We start from the raw sequence: 18,288 nt of genomic DNA on the forward strand, positions 1-18,288 counted from the left end.
CTGTGTTCTCTGTTAATTACACTACAGCCATTGCACTGCGGTCTTGAAGCTGCAGTGAAGGTTCTGCTGCACATTTATACCTTTTCTGAGCAGGAGCCCTTTTGGCATTTCCACTTCACTCATCTTACAAGCTAGAGTGCAACCTTTAGTGATCTCCTGAACTGTCAGTTTTGTTTCCTGAAACACTAAATATGTTTTTATCCTTCCACATATAAAGGGATATATATGACTGTCCCTAGATTCACCTCTGATTGTGCAGACAGGCTGGTAGTTGAAAGCACATAGGAACAGAAAGAGATCAACCAGTAAAAAAGAAGGATACCAGCAATGCAATTTGAAGTACCTGCAGGAGACAGGTAGGACACTTCCATATGGGATTTCTTGTTGAGGACTGGGTCGTTTCCCATTTCCACGTATAGTCAATGTGTGCCTACCTTTTCTATGTGTGAATTACAATACAAAAACACACAAATAAACACCCTGGAACTGGTAGATTTCAGCATACCTAAAGATATTTCAGATACTTTTGACTAGGCACATTGCAAAAAGCAATTGAAACCTTTGCTTTCAGAATTAACAGGAAACTAATGACCAGATATCAATGGAAAATCAAATTAACCAGTGGCTTGGCTGCCACGGTGAATGTAAAGTGGCAAATCTTAGGGTACCTTGTGTGTTTCTTTTCTGAAAGTCACAGTTCTTATAGTAAAGTCACAGAATCATTAAGGTTGGAAGAGATCTCCAAGATCATCGAGTCCAACCGTCGACCCAGCACCACCATGCCCACTAAACCACGTCTAGAAGTGCCACATCCATGTGCTTCTTGAACCCTTCCAGGGATGGTGACTCCACCACTTCCTGGGCAGCCCCTTCCAGTGTTTGACCACTCTTTCAGTAAAGAAATTTTTCCTAATATCCAATCTAAACCTTCCCTGGTGCAACTTGAGGCCATTTCCTCTTGTCCTGTCACTGGTTATGTGGGAGAAGAGACCAACACCCACCCCTCTACAGCCTCCTTTCACGCAGCTGTAGACAGCAATGAGGTCTCCCCTCAGCCTCCTCTTCTCCAATCTGAACAACCCCAGCTCCCTCAGCTGCTCCTCATAAGGCTTGTGCTCCAGAAACTATTGAAAGTATTAACTTCTACTAAAAGCAAAAGAAACCCAGAGAAAAATTACATACTCCTGAGAATTAAAGACTCAACACCCAAAAAAGCTAACACTTTAAAAAAATAAGTTAAAAAGAACCTAAATAAAACCTTTTTTTCTAAACCTCATACCTCAGAAGACTTCAGTCTTATGCCAGAAGTGCACAGTACCAGACCTAATTGCAGACTCTTACATTTGGCAGCACTAAGCAGCATATTCTTCACCTTTATTTAAGCAAAGTGCAATGAATTTTTACATGATAAAAAAACCTGTCACTTCTTAATCTAGGTTGTTTCTGCCTCACACTCTCATGTAGCACTTGAATGAAGAAAGCATGAAAGAGCTCACACTTGTGTTACTCCTTGGCTCCTTATCCCTGTGTGGCACATAACTCTAGGAAGAACATGGTCTCATATGATGTTTCACCTATCAACAGCAGATCATCTGCATTCTTCGGATTTGTGCTCTCTAGTTCCTGACACGTGAGGTTTCACCCAGCCTCTGAACCACAGAGATGCTTGTCAGTCACCTCCTTAGGTGCCATCCTCTTGGAAGTGCCTGTAGTGTCTGCCTTACCTGTTTATTACCCATCTCAAAGTGAAGGGTCCAGGCTCTTTTGTCCACTTACAGATAGATCTTGCTGATGGCCTGAAGAATAAAGTTGAGTGTAGGTGAATGGAGTGAAGGTGCAGTATTAGACAGGGCTTATATTTTACCATTTAAGTACAACACACCTCCTTCCTTATCTGCTCATTTTAGGGAGTGCCACATTCATGTTCTGGAGTTGTATCCTGTGGTGCCCAAAGGGGAGAGTTCTGTTTCCCAAACCTGTGTCTGTTCTGTGGCGATTGAAATAGCTGGTCCACCTTCACTACCAATATAATTACCTATCATGCATCAGTCCAACAATGCTCGTTTCTTATACGTATCAACAAATATCGGTTATTAATTCACAGAATGGCAAAGTCCAGATTTTGTTCTCAATTGCATCAGGCGAGTAGCTGCTGTAACATTAATCTCCATTCATGCTTCTGCGACAGCCCAGCATCATTGTTCATGTGTACAAAACAGATTTCCAACTACACAGAAATGGGGCAACAACTCCTAGTAGCTGGTGTTTGGGAAAAAAAAAAAGAATATATAAATTTGCCAGATGCTTGTTTGCTGCCTTAAACACCAGTTTACTACGAGTCTTAACCATGTAACTGAAATTCGTTAATTAAATCGCGTGTGGTCAAGAATCATGCATAACCTAAGACGGTTACTGCCAAAAGTTTGCTCCTGAGCATTTAAATTTCCTTCTTGCTCTTACAAACATGAGGAGCCTGTATTTGAAGTACTCCCTGGTGAGATTTTGCTTTTACATCCTTGGAGAATGTCCTTGTGCATATTTCTAGGACAAAGTAGGATTACGTACGTGGATTTTTGCTTTTATGTATCAACTGTAATAATTTTTTTTTAAAATCCATACCTCAGCACAATACGATCACATACGCACACCTCAAAAATCTTTTGTCTATACAGAAAATAAGTGGCCTGATGCTCTAAGCCTGTAAGTAATAATACTATGATTGAGCCATGCGCATGAGATAGCCACTTTCGAATTGAACGTGCAATTCAATCTGAAAAATAGGATTTCCATATTTTCTATTAATTTTTATGAAGAAGATTTTAATAAGCCTACTCTGTAGGGCAGTGTTATTTCTAGAGCGCTGCCACGTTAGCGGTGAGAACAGATAGGTTACTACATCAGCCTTGCTAATATTCAAAAAGGGAATTTCTTTAAAGGACAGGGGCAGAAAGAGAAGGAAGTGGACTTCACAGGTTAAAAACTGCACGGCAGTTTCACTGCAAACCATCTACTAGTCATACAGTACTATCCAATTAATCCATTACTCTTAGAAGAGGAATCTCTGTATATCCAGGTACAATCCTTGCCAAATATCTGGACACAATCAGAGGCTTTTAGGATTACAAGTAACATAATAAAGGATAATGATCAGAAATTAAGCACACCAATACAGAATGCTTGGGTTAACTGGGCCTGCCATGTGCGCTATAAGGCAGCAGTCTGTTAGGTTTAAAGTGAGATTAAGGAGTTGTGTAACCTGCAATTATGCTGTTTTTCATTAAAAAAATAAGATGATTGGGCTCAGTAGGGCCCTTCCTTATATTTACCTCAGTTTAATTGGATTGGGAACTGCTTAAACATCTTTGAGTTGGAGCTTATAAGAAGATGATCCCAGCTGTTTTTCGAAGCTTAAGACAGCAGGCAGACAACCTGATCATGTCAAGACTCATACTAAAGCCTTAATCCTACTTTTTCATCAACTAGCACTACAGCTGAGTCTTTAACCTCCTAAGTACTAAATGTACTTTGGATCGCTCACAATACATTTGCTGTCGAATGTTATTGTCTCATCATATTAATTTTTGCTTCCTTTCTGGGAAGGACTTGAAAGAATAGTCTCTGTCTACCTGAATTTGGAGAGCTATAGTGTAAGCCTGTATTTTCAGTCCTTTTCAAAATGCAATTTATAAACTTGCACCTATTGAAGTCTGTTGTTTTCTATGGAGGTGAGGAATTGCATTGACCTGTACCTCACCTTGTTATAACGTAAAACCCAGTATAGTGGTAACTATTTTTCATTGTACATGTATTAGTAGATTGAATATAGTTTTATTTTCAGTAAGAAAGAAACGGCAACATCTTCAGTTTTATTCAGGTCTTTTTCCTAGGAACTGTTAGCATGACCAAAAGATATTTTCCAGATTTTTAGCCTTAAAGCTTGCTAACTAATTCTTCTCTTCTCCCTTCCCTTCCCTTCCCTTTTCATTTCCCCTTTTCCTTCCCCCTTCCCTCCCCTTCTCCCTTCCCTCCCCTTCTCCCTTCCCTCCCCTTCTCCCTTCCCTCCCCTTCTCCCTTCCCTCCCCTTTCCCCTTCCCTTCCCTTTCCCCTTCCCTTCCCTTTTGCCTTTCCCTTTCTCCTTTCCTTTCCTTTCCTCTTTTTTCCTTTCCTTTCCTTTCCTTTCCTTTCCTTTCCTTTCCTTTCCTTTCCTTTCCTTTCCTTTCCTTTCCTTTCCTTTCCTTTCCTTTCCTTTCCTCTTTTTTCCTTTTCTTTTTCCTTTCTTTTTTTCCTATCGGGTGGCGCTCCGATTTGTCCTAGTGACACAGGGCTGCCAGCAGGAAAGCAAGCGTAGTTAATGCTCAGCTGCTCAAACCAGTCAACCAAGCCAGCAAGTCCCAGCTGTGCTACTTGATGTTTTTTGATTGCACCTAGTCCTCAATCTGTGAACTGTTTTCTGGACTTAGATTCATCAAGCTCTGCCGCTTTAAAAACTCATGCAGGCAGGCATCCTAGGATATGCCATTATAAGCTGCTGCCAGGGGATCTTCTAGGAGATAAATGGAATCTGTGTGAAGTAAATTAGTGTGAACCAGTCAATCTGTGTGTCAGCCTTGAGCCACATCCATGGGTAACTAGCTTGCTGACTGAAAAGTCCACTGGCTTTTGCCAATCAGAGGTCTCAGCCACCAGGAAGCAGTCCTATACAACATTCGTATCTTGGAATAATGTCTGTTTGACCAGCTAGCGAAACTCTTCAGTGTACACTACTGTACTGCCTGAGTTTACTTATTGCTTACGATTGAACTGAAAATCTTTTAAAGTCAGATAACATTTTAACAGTAGGGAGCATCACAGAAATGTCTTGGAAATAAGTACTTCCACTTTCATACAGCAGCCATTCAGCAGAGTCACGCTGTGCTGCAGTTGGCTTTACCGCCCTATCAGTAATCCATCTTCAAGGCCATAATGCAAAATAATAACAATAATCTGGCCAGAAGAGGTTAATAAAGAGGCTCTGTGTACATTTTTTTTTCCCATGGATTAAGCTGCTTGGACAGCTTTGATCGAGAGAAGGGAAGAGTATGCAAGCTGTAACATTCATATTATGCACAGGGATATGTCAGTGTCATAAAGGTGCTACACGCTTTTGTTTCATTTTGGTATTCAAAGCCAATTGAGGCAATCTACACCTAGAATTCCTCTGCAGAAATGGGCTGAACCAGAATCCTCTGAAAATTCCCTGATTAATGATTTTAGACTTGAATACCAAATCAATCTGTCATGAAAATAACAATGTCAATACTGGCAATAATGCGATTTAAAAACACGAAGTATTTCTTTCTTTCTTTGTTGGTTTCATAGAAGCTGCTGTTACACTGACAGGCGGTCGTATCTGCGATATGTACTCTCCCACACTATTGATCTAATGCGCAGAAACCAGGGGGAATTTTGCTATATATTTTTAGAAAATTGGACAGGTGAGGAGATGCTATGTACTTGAATTAAAAAAAAAAAGAAACCAATTACGCGGTAAATACCAGAAGTTAATTTTGGCCTTCTTTACTAATTCCTGTAAAAAAATGTTTTTCTCTTGCCTCCCAGTTACCGGTTGGAAAAGAAAAAAAAAAATAATGAGAGAGGGATAAATAACGTTGATCCAATCTGATCAAATAAGTTCGTGCTCGCTTAAAATATTCGCTAGCACACATTTAGGGAAATTGGAAAAAAGAAATTTGGGATTTCTAGTCAGAGAGGACTTTGGGAAGAAAAAGCAGTGTATCACGGTAGAAGAATTAATTAAAGACAGTTTGGGGTTACGTTTTCTTTCTTTAAATCCTCCCAAGTTTTACAGAAGCATATGCTTTAGAGCTGTGCAGTCAACATTGTGGGGGATTTTATGGGAAAGTGGTTTATTTCTTGCAGCAGAAGCCACAGAGGCAAATTTAACCAGTTAGGCGGTTTATTATATATACTGCACAGAATACACGGACAGATTCTGGTATAAATCACAACTAAGATCAAGACAACTGCTTTTAAATTGAGTGAATGTTTCATTGCACTAATGAAACAAAAATGGGACGTCCTTTGAGAGCATAATTTGTTACATGCCATTATATTTTAGTTGAAAGAAGTAGGGAAGTCCCTCTGGGTGAATAAAACTTCAAGGTATGTTGGGAAAAAAAATCACTGAAAATTTCAGCTTTCCTGTGGAATAATGCTGTCATTATAGATTTGGGGAGGTTGGAAAATGGAGTTTCAGGCGTTTTTAAGATTTAAAATATATTAAAAACTTTAAAAGCAATGTCACACTTACAGAAGGTGAAGCGTTCTTTGGTTGCAATTCACTTAGCGATGGGAATGAGCTTTGTTTGTGTGTGACTTCACAGAGCGCATGAGCATGGGTTTGTTCCTTGAGCTCTGCAATGTAGTATCAGGTCCTACTTCTGCATTCAGTGTAATGAACTGAAATGACTCTAGCTTTCGGTTTGACTTGTTTCATACTGCCTTATTTCAAGGCCAGTCCCAACTTCCATATGCTGAACCATTCACTTTAGAATAATAATGTGTTTCTCTGGGTTAATGCCTTAATCTCTCATTTTAAAATTAAAAATGTAATGAAAACCGGGCCGGTGTGGTATTTAATCATCAGAAGATAACAACCAGCCGTTCTCAATTAAATGACAACTACATACATCAGCGCAGGTTTTTTTAAATGACACTAAAAATTATGAAATGACCAGCAACTGATGTCTTCTGTCAATGAGATGAATTAGTGGTTTATATGGCCTGAGAAATGGTCTGGAAAAAAATAAGAGTTCAATTCAATAAGGACGAGAGCAAGGATCTAGACTGAGGTGGGATTAATCTTCTGCAAAGAGACAGAATGGGGAAGAAATAGCAAGTTAACAGCTTTTCAGAACAGACTCTGGATCACAAGCTGAGCATGAGTCAAGAGCGCTCATGCTGTGGCAATGAAGGCGAACGCCGTACCAGGCTCTGTGAACAGAAGTGCCACCTGGAAAACCCGTTAAGTAATCCTTGTGCTGTAAGTGGTGCCAACAAGGGCACGTCCCCAGCCTGTGTGACTCCCTGCCTGCTGGCCGCTGCTCAGCAGAGAGGGCTGTGGCTGCAACGGCAGCATGGGTGCTGCACACTGGCTGGGGTAACTTCATTATCTGCCTTTTCTGTTTCTAGGTGATGGCGGTGAGCGCTGCTAATATTTCACTTGCCATTTCAGGACCGTTTCCTGCATTTCTTGTGAAATAATCGTGTCCTTTTAGGTTGGCGTCAAAATAAGTGGGAAAAGCTAAGTAGAATAGTAATCTTCAACCTGGAAAAGAGATGGTTGAAAGAGAGTAAAACAAAGGACTGTTCAATCACAGCAATAGCGGAGAGAGTGTGCAGGGCTCATACACGTGCATTTCTCATACAAGGACAAGTTCCACATGGAGCTAAGAGGGACATGGGCAAAGAAAAGGAGATGCTGACCCATGTGGTAAGACAGTGGGGCTTGCCGTGTTAAGGCAGGTTAGGGTGGAGGATGATGAGGATGAAAAATTCGACATGTTTAAGGAAAAACTGGAAAAGTGGAGAAGTTTGTCAAACAGAAATCCACTGTGAGTTATTCAGTGTTGAAACAAACAAGCAAACAAACAAAAACCAAACAAAAAACCCATTTTTTAATTCCCCAAGTTTCAAATTGAAGGTTAGCAGAAATTTCTGCTGAAGTATGACTGTATGGTTGTTGGATACTTACACCGGTGGTGGTTGGTCTCGGCAGATACAGCTGTTCTCATGCTTTTTGTGGTATTTGTGAAATGTGCTTTAAAAAATAGTACTCTAAAGAAAGAAAAAATTGGTTGGTAAAGAAAAAATTAAAAAACACCAGCATTTTGTTTCCTTTTTCGTGCAGTTTTATTTCAGGTTCAGGTTGCTTTGTCTTCTGTGTTGGACCTCAAATGTATTTATCGGCACCTAACATTTCTGCTTGAAACATAATTTTTGTCGCCCTATCTGCATGTTTTGAATGACAAATAAGATCTTGTTTTCTCTACAAACAGACTGGTTTTAAAGTTGCTAATCCACCTTATCAGTAGCAAAGGCACCTTATCAGAAAACACTGCCTGGTTTATTCACCTGTCTTATGCAAACCTCTTTCTCCAATGTGTCTGTCCTCTGAAAATTGACGTGCAGAGGAGGTTATTTAAACTTCAGTGTGTGATGTTTCTGGATAAATTACAGTGATGAATTATTGCTGTAATTAGTGTATATTCACAAGGTACAGTTTGTCATTAAACAGTTTGTTCACTCAAAGTCTGTTCTTTCATAGACTGGTCACGGATCAGTCTTTGGATATAATTTGGGTTTATTTTGTGGAATTTGCAGTGTTTTGAAACTGTTTACTGACGTTGTATTGAATACTGTGGTCTTATGACGTTCTTTTGCTATTCTAAGTTCCATAACAAATACTTTTAATGTTTGTTTTCCCTTTCAATAATGTAAAAGGATGAGTATCAAGTTCAGTAAACAACTCTTAAGAGCTTATTAAGATATATCGGAAAAAATTACCACAGTTCTCAAGATTGATCCTGCACAATGAAGATAGATGTCATTTTGATAAGCTAAGTTCAAGGTCATTTGCCGTAATGAAATCTGTCCTTTTACTTTACTTCCGTGCTAACAAAGGTAATTTCTGCTGCCCATGTAACAATTGAAATTACATTGCACTGAATAGAAAGAAAAGATCATTGGAGTTGTCATATCAGAAATTGCTGTTTCTCAACTTTTTCTCGGAATTGCGAATTTGGGGCTTATTTATGCTCCAGAAATTTACATCACTCTGGCTACACAAATTAGCTTTCAAATGGAAGCAAAAGTAATTTTAAGGTCCATTTAAACCCAAAGCAGGACAGAGTATTCTCAGAATGAATAAAGATCACGCTGTTTATGTTTAAATAACTTAAATTCCATCAGCGTCCTAGGTATAGGCAATTCAGAACAATATTTCCCCTATTGGTATTTGAACAAAAAATCCTATTCCCCTAAGGGAAAATACAATAAAGTGTGTGTCAATGTGAAGATGTTTTGTATTTTTTTATGGTTCCATAGTGCCATTTTTTACCTTCACTCTTCCTTTGGGCCAGACTGTTCTTCCCTTATCTCGAACTTTTCAATTCCCTTTGCTCTGTTACGATATTTTTTAAGTAATCTTCCTCTTCAAATTGAGCATATGCCATGTGATGCTTTAAAAAAGCAGGACCCGAAGGTCAATGCCTAGGTCCCTTTCTTGCTTGCTGCATACACTCACTGTGTAACTTCATAAACCAGGGTACTGGGAAGTTTATTTGCCTGGCTTTTGTCTAGGAGGGTATGTGTTCTTCTGAGTAAGTGGCAAGGCTAGGATACACATCCCTTACTCGCACCAGTCACCTGCTCCTAGCCTGTCCCAGCCTGCGTCCTGGTTTTCCAAGATGTGCGCTTTCCTCCCTTCACTCTCTGCTGCTGAGCCTCATTCTCTGACAGCTCTTTCACACAGGTTGTCTAGAGGTCTGCTGCTCTGTCCCTGTGAAAACCCTTTCCATCCACACTTTCCACTCCCTTTAAACTGCTCCTAATGGCTGTTTGCCACCAACTAGCAGCGCGAGTGCTTTGTCCTTTCTTTTTGTCATTGTCTGCCGTATCAGCTCTGCCTGTGATCCCTTTTCTCTCATTTCTGTCTTTCTTGGCTTTCAATTACTCCATCTTCTCCCGAATCTCTGCAATCTCTACTCAAGCACATCAACTGGAGATCCTCCTGCGTGGAGGCTCTTGCCAGCCTCTCTTGGTTTCTTACTCGTACACTTCACACCTTCCTTCTGTTGTACCTCCTCTGTGTATTGACCTGCTCCCAGCCGTCTTTTGTGAAGTGAGAATCCTGGCCTTCAATTCATGTATTTGAACATTATTTACATGTTGTAATAATCAGAGAAAAGCACGGGTATTTTTGAAGACATTTCTTCCCGCACGTATCATAGCATTTTCATGTGTGAACGAGAACGTTTGCTATTTATTGTAAGTTGTTCAACTGGCCTCACGCAGATCATCATGTCAATGCTTCTGTGACAGAGAACTAAAAATCCTCTTCGTGTGGATGACTTGGCCATTGATAGAAGTGTACATTCTTGTTTTAAGCTTAGAAATTTAACCAGTGTTCCTGCTTTACGTGGGTAGGAGTTTATACCCTGGTTAGTTGCCATCCAAGGCAGGTTTTTTTAAGCAAAATTTACTGGCTTTTTTTTGTCAGGTGTCACTATCATAGATTTTTATTATTTATTATATTTTAATGTTGCGTTTTCAAGGATCTCTAATTCCACAATTGTATCAAAGCCCTGACTGCTTCAGACGGACTCTGTGGAGGTGCAGCAGTCAAGAATGATGGAACCTCTTGGCGACCTGGGATCAATAGCTGCAAACCGATGGAAAGTGCAGAGCACTGAAGTGGAATTTGTGTCTTTTGGGCTCTTCCTGTCTGAATAATACCCCGAGGCTTTCTTGATTCGCTCATAATTGTGGAAAATTTAAATGGCTGCTTTAATTAATCCTTCAGCAAATAGTCATTTGGTTAAAAAAATATCATAAGTTATAAGGTGATATAAGATGCTGGAGGGAGTGGAGCATCTCCTGCTGAGGAGCGGCTGAGGGAGCTGGGGCTCTTGAGCTTGGAGCAGAGGAGACTGAGGGGTGCCCTCATTCCTGGGGATCCATTGGGAAAGGGCAGTGTCAGGAGGAAGGAGCCAGGCTCTGCTCTGGGATGGCCAATGCCAGGACAAGGGGCAATGGTCCCAAGCTGGAGCACAGGAGGTTCAAGCTGAAGATGAGGCCAAACGTTGTGAGTGTGAGGGTTCTGGAGCATGGCCCAGGCTGCCCAGAGAGGTTGTGGAGTCTCCTTGTGTGCAGACACCCAAAGCCCTGGCCGTGTTCCTGTGTGACTGCTCTGGTGATCCTGCTCTGGCAGGGGTTGCACTGGGGGAGCTTTCCAGGTCCCTTTCAACTCCTCACATTCTGTGATTCTGTGATAAGGGAATGAATTTCTTGTTTTGAAAACAGGACAAAACTACGCTTGGATTGTGTGTAGCCATTGGGATCCCCATCCACATGGACTAATTTGAAAGTCTGGAACCTTGCTCTGTTTTCTAGATATTAGAGGGGAAAAGTATTTTCTAGTCACCACTATTTTCCTAGGAAATGGGATCAGCTAAGAGTTTTAATGGGACTGAAAACTGAGATCTAGTCTTCACTGTGCTGTTCTATTATATAGTGTTTAATAACTTTATATTCAAGCTGTATTTATGGCTCTTTGTAGAGCTATGGAGCAGAAGAGAGGGAGATGGACATTGACAAGGAAATACCTGTCTTCTGTCCAGGGAAATTATGTGAGATTTGTTCAAAAGCAAGTAACTTAAAAAGTCACATACAGGCAAATCATTGTTTCCATGAAAATAGTTTCCTGCTCTGAAATGAAAATATATTTAGCAATTAAATAAAAGGAAAAACCAAATTGGGTAATCTCTAAACTACAACTCGGTCTGGTTTTTACTGCACTTTGGAATTATCACTGGCTTTATTACACATTCTGGCTTGTTATATACAACATATTTTCATCTTAAACCAAAAACCAGTTCTCTCCCTGGTGAATGACTCCAGTAATTACAAAACCACCTAATTGATCATTGATGTTGTTTACTTGCTGCTTTGGTGAAACAGACAGCACTTGTTATGGCTTCCGAATTGTTTTATTATTTTAGGATTCTGTAAGAAAAACCATTTTTGTTTTACTTCAAAGAGATCACACTTAAGCCGATGCCTCAAACTTCCCAAGGGAATTCTTGTCTGCAGATTTTCCAGCTGTGCTGTGGTTGTGTATAAGTACTTTGAGCTTCTGTTTTATTTCAATCTATTATTTGTGTTTACAAATTATGTCTTCAGCATTGAAAGCTCTGCAGAAAATCAGGAAGTGTTTGTTTCTGAATACATTTCATGTCTCCCTCCCTCTTGTTTTCATTCTGTATTGCTGCAGTCAGTGCGCTGAACCACGACAAGAGCTCAAGCTCGGCAAACTTCCAAGATGGGGAGGATCCGCCTGACAGATGTGTCTTGGAAGAGTCTGAGAGTCCAGGTGAGAGGCATTTAAAGACAGTCACCAAGTTTCAAGGGATAAATCTGGCACAGCTTTTGGGTCTGTAAAAGAAGCACATTGTAATGCTGTTTCCTTTTTAGCAGCTGCAATGTCAAATTAATGGTCACCTCCAGGGGTCACAGTGTGGAGCTGTTATCCTTTCCTCTTTCATCAAGAATTCAGGTCTTAGAAAGGATAAAGGCTTTATGACCAAAAAGAAAGCTGACACTACTAGTTCATTATAATTAGTTTTGGACTACGCTGCTTACTTAATATATGTACAATGTCTGACCCTTTGAAGGTAGCATGAGGTTGTGAAAAATTAGGACTGTGCATACTGCAGTTGAATGTATCGGCGGACATTCAAACACTGCGTCTATGGAGGAAAGCAAATTGGTAGCATTAAATAGCTTGATTCTTTTCTTTAAATCAGCTCACAATCATTATTTCATTTTAATAGCTCTTAACATTGATTCAGCTAAATACAGGAACATCCATAAAGTGCGCTCTTTTTGGTGACTAAAAGATTTATCTTCATGTAGTTTCATTATCTTTCTCGTTATGGAACATCTACAAAATTTATTAAATGAATCCCAAAGGGAAACAATTAAGTATAAAGTGTATCAAGTCACAGCTGATTAAAAACATTCTGTGCAACTAAATACTAAGATCTTTTAAGCGAACTGAGCTTGACCCACAACCACCATAGACGTAACCTGCCCGTAGTCCTCATTAGTGAAAGAGTTAAACATCTTTCTTCGCTTGGTATTTTCTTGCCCTGCTTTATCTGGTTTCTGTGTCTCCTCTTGCATCTTTGTGTGCTGATCCGTGTATCATATTTTTGATTCATCGTCTCTGCGGCCTGTCAGCTTAGTTAAGAGATTTCCAAATCTTGCAGCCTGTGCTGACAGGGGGCAGCTGCCAACAGTCCCCTGATCCTTCCCCAAGGAACACTGCTGAGATTTAATTTTCAGTCAAAGGGTGCAGGCTGAAATCCATGTCAGGTCCCCTAAGTCATCTCAGAACCCAGATAGGACCCGTGTCTGGGGGATTATATTTCAGCACACTCCACTCCTCCAAGATTCCTTGGGAGTTCAACCGCTGTCATATACCTGATTTGAACTACATTCCCTTTTCATCTTTTCCACAGAAATGAACACCAGTATATGTTAGAATAATTGAAACCAATGAATTGTAAATTCGTATTCATTTTAAAGCCACATAGGCTTGGTCTCGGTGCTGTACAGCAGAAACCAGCATGAGATTTAGAAAGAAATAGATAATGTACTGGGGAAGGAGCCAAGTTTAATTCCTTCCCACACCTGCAATCATGGCACCTTATGGCACCTCCTTCAGAAACTGTCTATAGTCCCTTCAACAATGATCGTGGGCAAAAACGTGGATTGTTGAAGTTCTGATCTGTTCTGAAGTGAGAGAGAATTAAACCAAGGTGGCACTGAAGTGTTCAGGTGAGAATTTAATGTACCTTAAAGATAACATTCGTTTTAACCCCAAATTGATTCTGTGTGGCAAAGCGTACATGTTTGGACGGGATCTTGAATATCCAGTTCTGCACTCTGCATATCTGTGTGAAGTACTGGGAAGAAGAAAAGCCTGTCAGGAGGTTAATATTGACTGGCAAAAATACATGTTGATAAAGCATCTAAACTTAAAAACTGAGTTCTATTCGGTCCATCTGACATCATTAAACTAGTAATAAACAATGAATTACTCTGGCTTTTGTTTCTGTCCATTCCTGCATTTTAAGACATCTTGTCTTATAGGTCTGAAAACCTCAGGAGATTTCACTACTGGTCTCACTGCTTTCCACTGAGAATTTGTGGCTTGGTTGTCATGGAGACATCGTATTTCTCCAAGAATTGCTCATATTGATCCGTGGACAGGCGTAAATGGCCAGGCGAATGTGAGGAGTAAAGGGGGTTGGGCAGTACTATAAAATGACCAGAGGTTATGGGTCGGAAATAAGCTCATAGCAAACACTTAGGTAAAGAGAAAGAAACAGTTTCATTTTCTTTCAGGATTTCGTTTTTGCACTTTATGCCATTGTCTTCTTTCACTATAGACTGAAAGAAACTTGTTAGTCACTTGTCATGTCAGATCTTTGGTGCTTGTCCTGACACAGCTGTCAGCCTTCCAGCTCTGTGCAGTTCAGGGACACACAACAAAGAGCTAGGAACATGAATTATTTATTGCTCCTTGTGCGGATGAAATTCTGTGATAAGAAATTAAGACACTTCTGACAGAAGTGCTTGTTTGAAAGGAAAGATTTGGTAACACAATACATTTACTTAAAACTTACCACTTACTTTTAGTAGCAAACATTGTAACAATAATATGACATTCAGTTGGCTATGATTTTCTCCAGTATTTCTCAGGTGCTTTAACTTTGAATCCTGTCTTGGAATTTGAGAATGCCTGAGAGGTCAGCATTTGGTGAAACCCGTGACTTTAGAATTTCTTTCATGCATATTCAAAGTCTGGACAAACTTGCAAACTTCATTTGTAAGTTTTCATTAAAAGGTCTACGTATGTGTTTGGCAGAATCACTTGTGCTTCACTTACAGTGTGTGCAAAAGTGATGTTAAGAAATATATTGACTTTATTATCTCTTTGGATGAGGAAAAGGTGAAGAGATGACAGTATGCCTGCAAGGAATTCCAGCTATTCCTAGAAAGGGTTCTTTATTACAGCTTCTACCAGAACCAGGAGGGGCTATAGAGCAGCCGTTAAGAGACATTTCTGGGCAGTGTGTTTTCTAACGTGAAAGGTGCAGTCTCTAACCTTGACAGTAGACCGAGAGTTATTTTCAAAGGGATCTTAATTTTCTAAAATCACATAAAGCTTACTCTGCTTATTTTACTTTCTCATTTTCTGTGCCTGCTCTTGTTCTCACTGCTCTGGATGTGGGCTTCCAGGAATTACAGAAAAAGGCATATACTCAGATGAATAGCAGGAATCCATTTGACTACCCAAGACACCAATCTGAGATTTACCTGTGATTTCTTGTGTTCAATGTGTGATCTGAACTACTCTCAGATAGGTAATGAAACCCCTCAACCTGCACTTTTCTCTTGGATAATTCACAGCAAACACTTTTCACATGTGATGGACACAGGTAAATATCAGACTGCAGTTTCTTGTCTAAGTGAAATGGATTTTAGTTGCTCCCTTCATGTGCCTACAAGCTGCCATTATCTGTGATAGTGGCTCGTGTCTATTTTAGCCCACACAGAGGAGATGCTGGGCTTCTCTCCCAGATGCCTAATAGTAGGTTTATCACTGCCATTTTCCCCACATGCTGAGGACTACTTCTGTTTGACATGCAAAGCCTTGGCTTTTCAAACGTGTCTCCGCTCTGGCCTTGAACATAATAATCAGATAAGAATTACGGCAGCTTTTTGTAGATCTTGACTTTTAATCATATCAGCCCCCCGTAAAGAATTCACTATCCCTCAGAGTGCTTCTTTAATATAAATAAATATTTCCAGCAGAGTTTTCCATTTTGTCAGACACATTTTCAACATTTAGGGAAACTCAGGAAGAGGCTGAAATGGAGCAAACCTGGATGTATAAGCTAGACTTCGAAGCCTGAGCTGTTCACCCAAGTTTTCTTGTACAAACAGTGGTGGAAGATTCACACCTCCAGAGAGCAGACCTTGTCCAAAGGGAGTTGCTTTGAATTATGTCAGTCAAAATCTAAGAGGATCGCAGCAGGACTTGACACAACTTGAGGTGACTTAGCTTTCATGTGTGGGGCAGTCCCACTAAGGAGAGCTCTGCAGGTGTAGCTCTTACAAGGAAAAGGAGTAGATATGAGCTGAAGTCATGAGAAACAATACAGGCACAGATGCCCCTTTCCTTCTATTTCCCCAACAGAGATATTGGAGAAGACTAGGAATAGACTATTGGTTCACTTGGTAATAAAGGGAAATTGAGCCTCCCAAATAAAAGATGGGAGTTGGAAGCTGTAGATGGAAATTACAGTGTGTTTCTATCTTTTGGATGAAAACCATGTAAATAGTAAGAATCCTATATGCTTATGGTCTTCAGTAGCTAAACAGTCTCTGCCAGAGCCAACCTGTGCCTTCTGCAGCTCATGATCTCTCCCATCCCTTCAGTCCAAAAACATTGCCCATAGTATTTTTTTTCCTCTTCATTTTTTGACTTTTCAGGACTTTTCAGAATGTACTTCTGGCTGTATAACAGATAATAGTGAAAATCCAAGCAGTTTTCAGTCTTGCTTAGCTGCTTGTCCTAGCTAGTCCTTGGCATAGAGATGGGGATGATCTCTGACTGTCACTGTAATACAGTCTGTGAGAGGCAGAACCACAGCAAATAGAGATGAGAATGAGGACATGTACCAAGAAAAATGGATTCTTATTAAGCACAATGTGTTTAAAAGTACAGCACTAAAATTGTGACTGTCTTGTTATCAGGCAAGTTATAATTGCTCCAGCGAATATTCCCTTACCAGCTGCACGTTCAATCCACTGGAGAGTATGTTATTTAAATCAGCACCGTGTCACCTGTATGGCTGCTGAGCAGTACACAGGCAGAATGCAAAAGTGAATATTCAGTAAATTGCCAAGTATGAAGCACCCTGGAAAAGCATTATTTTCTTTATTTGCATCATCATGAAACGTAGGTGGCATTAAATGAGGACTGATGCAGGAGTGGAGTGCTGGCGGTTGTTGGTGATGATGATGCGTGAAGCAGGAAGGGGATGCAATGCAGGGGCAGCCCACTGACCACAGGCACTGATGGCCCGTGCTGCTCAGCCTCTGTCTATAAAATGCTCGTGCCAAGGAATTACTCCAGAAAGAATTTCTGGCATTTCCAATGTAGGCACAGATGCATCCATAAGAATTTCGCTGTAGGAGATGTAGTGTCACATCCTATCACCATTCTTGGTTACCACCACCATCACGATGCATAGGTTTTGCTTTGTGGTTTTTTTTGTAAATAGTAAAAAAAACCTGTAAAACCAGAAGATTACATAGTGGGCATCAGGAAAATGTGTCTCCCTCTGTGTCTGTGACACAGACAGACAGAAAGATGATAGATAATGTGATTACAAAGATATCCATTAGACTGGGAAAGAATACTGTGTGCTTCTGTCTCAGTGTCCGTGTACTCATAAAAGGTGTTGGATCTGTTTAAGCAGTGTTTCTAACACAAGTAATGTTTAAAATTCAGATTGTAAATATTACCATACAGCAAATAACAAGAAATCACGAAGCTAAAAACCAATGACTGAGAATGCTTTTCTGTGGAACTCTAATAAGCCATAACAGAAATGAAATATAATGTAATTGTGATTGAAATATAATATAATTAATTATAATATAATACTTAGTAGTATAACTTCCTGTTACTTCTGTTTACAGCTATTGTAGGATTGGTTCTGCTGAAAAGAAAAATTCGAAAGTTCTATTTTCAGAGGAAACATAAACAATCCATTAATTTAAAACAGAAATTGTCTCTCTGCTGATCCACTGAAATGTTTTTCTTTGAAACTAAAAAAGAAAAAGAAAGAGAAGGCTGTTCAGGAAAAAGTTCTGAGAAATGCCATCCGTTTCACATTGCCTCTTGTAGCATAGCAGCTCTAATGCAAACAGTCCTCTGGAGGTAGACTTTTGGTGCGTTTGTAACACTAGCAAGTTGTTGCTGAAAGCTTTCATTCCGTTACGAAAATTGCAGAGTTTATTACTCTATAAAAAGATTGCAAAATAACTCGTTTTTTAAAAACGAAATCTTGCCTTTTACCTCGAACTGTAAAATCATTAAGCCAGGTGCATGCGTTTCTTTTTCAGGTGACATGAAGCCACATCCCTGGATATCTAAGGTGTGCTCCTGTAAGGTGTGTTAGCAAAGCCTGCTTACCTGAAACAATTAGAAGATGCACAAGAACAGCTAAGAAATAGGACACGTGGCATGGACGTGAAATGGCTCGTTGTACTTATTACTGTGTGCCTTCAACAATTGATTTCAACAAGAATTATCTTCCATAACATCGGCTTCTTCTTGCTGATACATTGACTTCAATTCACAGTTCCATCACTAATAGATTTCTGTTTACTCGATTAAATCTAGATAATTCCAATATAGAAAATACC

The 18,288-nt window shown here is 40.0% G+C and overlaps 1 protein-coding gene across 1 annotated transcript; it reads left to right on the plus strand.

Annotated features, from left to right (window-relative positions):
* Positions 1–12,052: 12,052 nt before the first annotated feature.
* Positions 12,053–18,032, plus strand: LOC104540748 (WD repeat-containing protein 72-like; the record flags this gene model as incomplete). Its single annotated transcript, XM_010184624.1, has 2 exons — positions 12,053–12,151; positions 17,986–18,032. Coding segments are annotated over 2 exons (146 nt in total), but the record flags the coding sequence as incomplete, so codon positions are not given.
* Between the last annotated feature and the right edge of the window lie 256 nt (positions 18,033–18,288).

The sequence above is a fragment of the Mesitornis unicolor genome, unplaced genomic scaffold, assembly GCF_000695765.1.
Source record: "Mesitornis unicolor isolate BGI_N332 unplaced genomic scaffold, ASM69576v1 scaffold8395, whole genome shotgun sequence".
NCBI classification, from domain to species: domain Eukaryota; kingdom Metazoa; phylum Chordata; class Aves; order Mesitornithiformes; family Mesitornithidae; genus Mesitornis; species Mesitornis unicolor.